This window comes from Octopus bimaculoides, chromosome 7 (genome assembly GCF_046866305.1).
Source record: "Octopus bimaculoides isolate indiv1 chromosome 7, ASM4686630v1, whole genome shotgun sequence".
Lineage (NCBI taxonomy): Eukaryota > Metazoa > Mollusca > Cephalopoda > Octopoda > Octopodidae > Octopus > Octopus bimaculoides.
In genome coordinates, this window is record NC_142934.1 from 33,612,219 (window position 1) to 33,619,231 (window position 7,013).

Consider the following 7,013-nt stretch of genomic DNA (forward strand, 5'->3'; position numbering starts at 1 on the left):
AATTGGTAACCTTCGACTAACATTTATCGTTACATATATGTATATTTTGCAAATGTATTTTAGCTGAACAATTTATAAGCACAACCATAAGACTGTAGATAAGAAGCATGGGTGTGTAGATGCTTCCCAACGATGTAGTCTCGGTCTTCTATTATAGCTCCAGGCCAGCCAAAGTTTTGTCAATAGATTTGGTAGATAAAAACTGAAAGTAGTCTGTCTCACACAAACACATATATATATAGGTAAATTTTCAGATTAACACCTGCACGCTAAAACCCTAACCCTAACACCCTAGTGAAAATCGTGCAGGTGTTAATCTGAAAATTTACCTGTATATATATATATATATATATATATATATATAGAGAGAGAGAGAGAGAGAGATGTGTATTCTAGTTTTCACATCATATAATCAATGAAAACAAGCATTACTATCATGCAAGTGATATGTTGTTTTTAATCTTACCCCTAAATGACAAGCCTTGTGCCAAAATTTAAAATCATTTTTATTCTTTCCTACGACAAGATGTTGACAACCAAAATTATTGAGAAATATATCTTCATCAAATTTGTAATTGATAAACATATGAAGGATTCGTTGATTTCCCGGTTTGCAATGAAATTTAATGAAATAATACGGAACTAACACCCTGTAATACAAAATGTGACAAAAGCTCTGCATGTAAGCAATACGAAACTAACACTACTAAAACAAATATTCCATATAAACACATTGCTTGTACTTTACGCATTAATTATTTGTTTTATAAAACTTGACTTTTTCAAAAATGGTTGATCCTGCCGGACAAGCAGACCCAACAGCAATATGCAGTGATGTCATGAATGACCAAGAAATTCGACAAGAAACATGGAAATTCTTTGATCTAATCCCACAAACTAATACAGAGGAGGTAGCAATTACATGGTTAGCCAAACACCGGCTAATTAGCAATTCCGTGAAGTGTCCCACCTGTAGCAATTTATGTACACTGGTCGATCATCCAGAAGATATTGACGGAAAGAGATGGAAATGTGATCTGGACTCCTTCACTCAGTCAGTCCGCAACGGATCGATTTTTGAGGATAGTGACGTCTCACTGACAACATTTATATGGCTTATGTATATGTGGTCAAGAGAGCATCTAAATTCTGAAATAGCTCACGAGACAAAAGTCAATGTAAACACTATCGATGATTTGTGTCAGTATATCCGAGAATTATTGGAAGGATTCTTAGAAGACCATCCGACTGAGTTAGGTGACGACCCACCGGAGATAGGTGGTTTCGATTCACAAACTGGTAAACCAAAAGTCGTCGAAATAGATGTAACCACAATTTCCAAACCTAAACCTAACGGGAAAAAACATGTGAAAGGATATAAGGTTTTTGGAGGAATTGAACGAGGAAGTGAAAAATGTTTTCTAGTGCCAATTGAACATCGAAATAAAGACGCTTTCGAAGCTGCAATTGTTCGTTGGGTTTTGCCAGGTATGATTTAATAAAATTCCACATTTCGACTTTCATGTAGAATAATCGGAAATTGTCGAGTACATAAAAAAACTCCGTTTTTTTTGGGTTTTTTTTTACTAATTGATGTTTTAAGAATCGGAGATAATGGCTCCACACACAAAAGAGAGAATTATTTTGCCAACCCCGTCTTTCCTGTTTTTTTTCAATCTTTCCTCCCCCCACTTTTTTTCTTCGAAATTCAAATTTAAAAGGTTACGCATATTTAAGTGGACTCTGTTGGAATTTCCGAAAATTGTCCCCCACCCCCATTCCAAAACACTTTCACCGGAAATTTTTGTATATTCGGATTCTACATAGTAAATACTATATGCATAGAAACTTTCATTAAAAAATATTCATTTTTCTGAAAGTTATGACCTCCCAAAGTCTGGCGGGTAAAACCCTGTAGTTATGCCGGAATCATAATCCCAGATGTTTAAAGTCTGGAGAAAAAAAAAATCCAAAAGAAGTTCGAAAATGAAAAGTTACGGACAGGAAAAAGCCAAGAGGGTATCTTTTTACATCCGTCTTGTGAGACTAGTGCAGTAGTAAATCTTTACGGCAAAGGGACACGGAATTGGGGTGGAGGTAGGAGTAAAAATGTAAAAACGTCTTATTTTGGGATACAAAAATTCTACTGAAGGAAACAATCACCCAATTCCTTGTTCTTTTCCTTCTCCATGAGGTTACTATAGCTATTGCCGAAAGTCTATCAGAATCTGCTGACTGGTATAATAGTAAAAAATTACCGCCAAAAGTACCCACCCTCCTTTTTTTTATTTTATTATTAATTTATTTACTGAAGAATAGTATTTTACAATACGTGAAACTCATCCGAAGAAAGTAGTTTTGGACAAACTGGATAATTTCCGATTCTATTCTAGAGAAATGTCTCCTATTTTCCTATTTCGCCTGAAACGAAATATTGTGTTTATATAGGGGTGGGTGGGGCAAAATGAGGTGTTTTTACTGCATTTTTGACTTTGGAGATAAAATATTTTTTACAAATATTCAATACCTTTCAAAACTATATTAGCTAAGCATTATAACATAATCTGATCACTGTTTCAGGAAATTATCGCCGTTCTTTTAAAGCATATAAAAGGCAAATTTGGCTGGGGCAAAATGAGTAAGTCAAGATAAATTAAATTTGCTGCTTCAATTCTCCAGGATACAGACTCATACACATGATTATCCATCCTTAGACATCAGAAATGCAACAAAAAATTAAAATATGCAGGTAAAATAAAAGATAATCAGGGAAAAATAGCACATGATATGAAATCAATGGAACTCGACTAAATAAAAAAAAAAAAAACTCAACATAAAATATTCTCTGTAGTGTCTTCATGATCTGCTGGAGTGTCTTCTTTGTGATATATTTACACACCATGAAGTTAAAGAGAAGAAATTATTGAAATTCGTCATTACTCATTTTAGACATTTTTGAAACTTGAAAATTATCAAATTCAATATTAGTGTGGGAAAAATTGACTTGGAATCCTATAGAGAAAAGAATATTGATTGCTAAGCACCAAGTATTTTCCAGATATTTTGTTAGCAATCTCAATTACAATCAGGTCAAAGTTGAAAATTTTCTTGAAAAAAGTGGACCTGCTACCTACTATGTTTTGGATTTGAACAACAACTATGCTGACCAATTTTTACTCGTAAATATAATATAAAATACAAAACGATGATTCATTATTTGCAATCTAATGATTTTAGACTAGTAGGGAAAAAATAAAAATAAACCAGAAATTACTCATTTTGTCTCACCCACCAAACCTCTAATCACTAGAAGTCCTAAAATTTGAAAACCTAACTCTGTCTTGGACAGGTTTTGACATGAGTTGTGGACAGCAACTGTCAATGTGTTTTGTTGTTTGCTTAGAAACTTTTTTGCATTCTTTTGATAGCCATACATGAAAAGTGAAAGTCTATCTGCAGCAATTTCTGTAAAAAATTTCTATTTTTTAAATTTTCTGAATTGCTTGTGTATACAGGGTGTCCCAGAAACATTTACCCATTGATATTTCTTAATCATTCAAAATAAACTTAAGGTAGGATAATGAAATTTGGCACATGCGTTCTAATGTAAATTGTCAATCCATTGCAGTAATTACATTTCAAAATGACCACCTTTCTCCTTGATCATTGCCTGCAAACAGTGGTCATTAACTTGCAAGAGTGCCATACCACCTCTTCAGTCAACTTGACCCATGAAGACAGGTCTTTCTTCAGATCTGACACATTTGAATAGGAGTGAGCAGAAAGATTTCTAAGGTGGACCAAATAGCAAAGTCCATGGGATTGATGTCTGGACTTGAGGGAGGCCATATCGTCTTGTCTCAAAGACCACTGAAATTCTCTTTGCATGACCTCTATGTCAAATTGGATGTGTGGGCCGGAGCCCCATCTTGAGTGAGGATGTAATGGTCACCAAAGGTTTCTGTAACACAGGGTAACACTCTCATTCAACATTTCCACATAAACTTCACTGTTGACTTTGACACTAGCATTGATGAAGATCAAGGGAGACTTGAACCCATCAGATGCAACTGCGCCCTACACCATGAGTGAAGCTGTCTTCTGACAGCGTAAATGATTCCTGCTATCTTCAGGCAAGTTTCTTGCATTACATGCATAAAGCCTATCATTCTGCCTGTTGGTAACTGCCTCCATGGTGAAGATCCTCTCGTCAGACCAGATCAACACTTTGTTAGTGGTGCACTTCATCTCAGCTAACATGGTTTTACCCCTATCAAGCTGTTTCTTCTTGGGAGCTGCTGAAATTAACTACTGGGATTGTTTCTTGTATGCAGTTAACTTTAAATCTTCTTTAAAAATCCTGTGCGTTGATGATTTCAAAATATCAAGAGCTTTTGCAGGGATTTCAGTTCATTTGCTTCTTCACAGCTTCAACAATTTGTGTGGTACAAACTGATTGTTTCCTACTAGGAGTTGGCTTGCTAAAGGTAGTAGCAGACTCCATATATTGTTTCCAGGTATTGACCACTGCTTTATGGCACACATTGAACTGTCTTGTTGTGTCCTTGTTGCTCACTCTGGTTGTTTTCAAAGCGACAATCTGGTCACGTTTTGCAATAATTTTGCCTGAACCGATATTCCTTAGGAAGAGTTTTAAACATGGGTAAATCTTTCTGGGGCACCCTGTATATGTATGTGTTTATGTGTGTGTATGTAACTATATGTATGTGTTTCTGTGGATATTATAAGGCGATATCAAAAAGTTCCTGGACTAGTTATGTTTGATGAAAAAAATCACTAATTTGCCTAAGTTTTAACATCATCTCCTTCAAAATAGTCCCTTTGCACAGCAATACACCAGTCCCAGCATTCCTGCCACTTTTGAAATCTGGCCTGGGAGTTGTTTTCTGTAAGCAAGTTGAGGACCTTTTGCAATTCGCTCTGGATCTCAACAGTGGTGTTAAAATGGTGACTTTTGACCAGCGTTTTCATATTGGGGAAGAGATGAAAGTCCGCAAGTGCTAAATCTAGCAAATAGAGTAGGTGCAGAAGCGATACAATGTTGTTTTTGGTGAGAAACTCATGAGTGAGGAGAGCTTGGGGACAGGGTACATTGTCATTGAAGAATCCAATTCTTCATGCTCCATGGATCCAGTTGTTTTTGCTGACTGTCCTCCCTCAGATGCTTCAAAACGTTGCAGTATAAGTTTCAATTGATGGGTTTGGCCCTGGGGGATGAATTTTCAATGCACACTAGCACATTTCTTGGGGGTGATGCTTGTGGCAGGTCTTCCAGGGACATTCTTCTGCTTTTGAAGCACCTGTGCCACTCGAAACATTGCATATGACTCATTGCCTCATCGCTGTAAGCTTGCCAAAGCATGCTCAATACCTCTGTAGCAGACTTCCTAAGTTTAATGCAAAATTTCACGTTGGCTCTTTGTTCCTGTCCACAACAAAATCGCAGACTACAGCATACATGTGATCACAAAAACACAAATTTCACTACTTGCGAAGTAAACACAGCAATGTCACTCAGATAGTGAATATTGTCACAGAAATTGCTGAAGAAAGACTTTTACTTTTCATGTATGGCTATCAAAACGATGTTTTTTTTGTATATGAATTCAGCAACTGGACATGTTAGCCTCCAATTTGGCTTATAAATCATCTATGCTCACTGATAAATAGCAACACAAAATCAGGTTTTATAATTATTTATCTTTCTTTTTGTTACTGATTGTTGATTAGAGTGTTACTTGTCATATTGACAGGTAATTATGGAAGTATGCTTTTTCCACAATGGGTATGCCAGGAAAAATTTAGAAATGGAATATTAATTTTTAAAAGAATGATATTTATTACCTTAATTAAATTTACAACAGTTCTCATATTTGCAATAAATATATGCTTTTATCAATATAGTTGCAATCTAGTCCATTGAAAACCTACCTCTGCAAAATTTCATTTTAAAAAACATGTATTTTTCTGAGTTAAACATTAAAGTTGCAGGACACTTGTCCTGCATCTTTTATTGTTAACTTGCTGTTTTATCTTATATTATCTTTCTCCACCTCTTATGTTATATAAAGTGTAACTGGAGAAATCAACCAACCAACTGGCCAACATCTATATCGGTTATTATTATCTAGAGATGACAAAATATCTTTATTTTTATTGTAGGTACTCACATTGTGTCAGGTGTTTGGGCTGAATACCTTCAAATTAGCCAAATCCAACAAGGCATATATACTCACGACTATATAAATCAAATTGAAAGAGATTCAGAAAATCAAACCAGTGATATTGACAGGATGTGGCTTAGAGTCAAGGGAAAATTGCGCCGGAAACATGTAACTAGTGACAAAGCTGTATTTCAATCTCTCTTAGCTGAATTTATTTGGCGGTCTCATTTTAAGAATGATAATAAATTTGCTGCTTTAATTTACTGTATCACACATTTATATAAAGTATAATAAAACATATTTTGTACATTTGTTTGTTCTGTTATTGTTAAATTCATCATTGTTTAATGTTCACTTTTCCATGTTTGCATGGGTCAATTGAAATTTGTTGAGACAGATTTTCTATGGCTGGATGCCCTTCTTGTTGGCAAATGTCACTGGTTTCCAAGTAAGGTAATACTTCCCATGACCAGATATGGTTTTGATAGAAGACTGGCTTATTTACAACTGTCATGTGATGTCAAGACAAGACTATACATCTATATATATATATATATATATATATATATATATATACTATCAATGCATCCCAGTGTTGCTTGGGTATAATGACCTACAAGCACATTGTATTATTTGCTCCTTTCTTATGAGCAGAATCGGTACAGTTGATATATAGTTAATGGAATAATGGAAGTTATTGTTTGTTTAATAGTGAAGGGTGAGGGTACAATTTGCATGAAAGTGCTTTCTGTTCTTAAGAAGGATCAGAAATTAGGTATTGTTTCATCATATAAAAGGGGGTTAATACGATTTTGTCCAGGAATCACC

General features: G+C 35.1%; 1 protein-coding gene across 1 annotated transcript; it reads left to right on the top strand.

The window, feature by feature from the left end:
* Nucleotides 1-669: 669 nt before the first annotated feature.
* Nucleotides 670-6,494, top strand: LOC106879382 (uncharacterized). The gene is made up of 2 exons (XM_014928910.3): nt 670-1,488; nt 6,184-6,494. The coding sequence occupies exons 1-2, from the start codon at nt 789-791 to the stop codon at nt 6,474-6,476; spliced, it is 993 nt and encodes a 330-aa protein (XP_014784396.1). The 5' UTR covers nt 670-788; the 3' UTR covers nt 6,477-6,494.
* The last annotated feature ends 519 nt before the right edge of the window (nt 6,495-7,013 follow it).

Excerpts from the sequence above, each read along its gene's own strand:
- LOC106879382 (XM_014928910.3), top strand. The coding sequence starts at position 789 with ATGGTTGATCCTGCCGGACAAGCAGACCCAACAGCAATATGCAGTGAT. Across the intron at positions 1,489-6,183 it reads TGTTCGTTGGGTTTTGCCAG|GTACTCACATTGTGTCAGGT; the intron begins GTATGATTTAAT and ends TTTTTATTGTAG.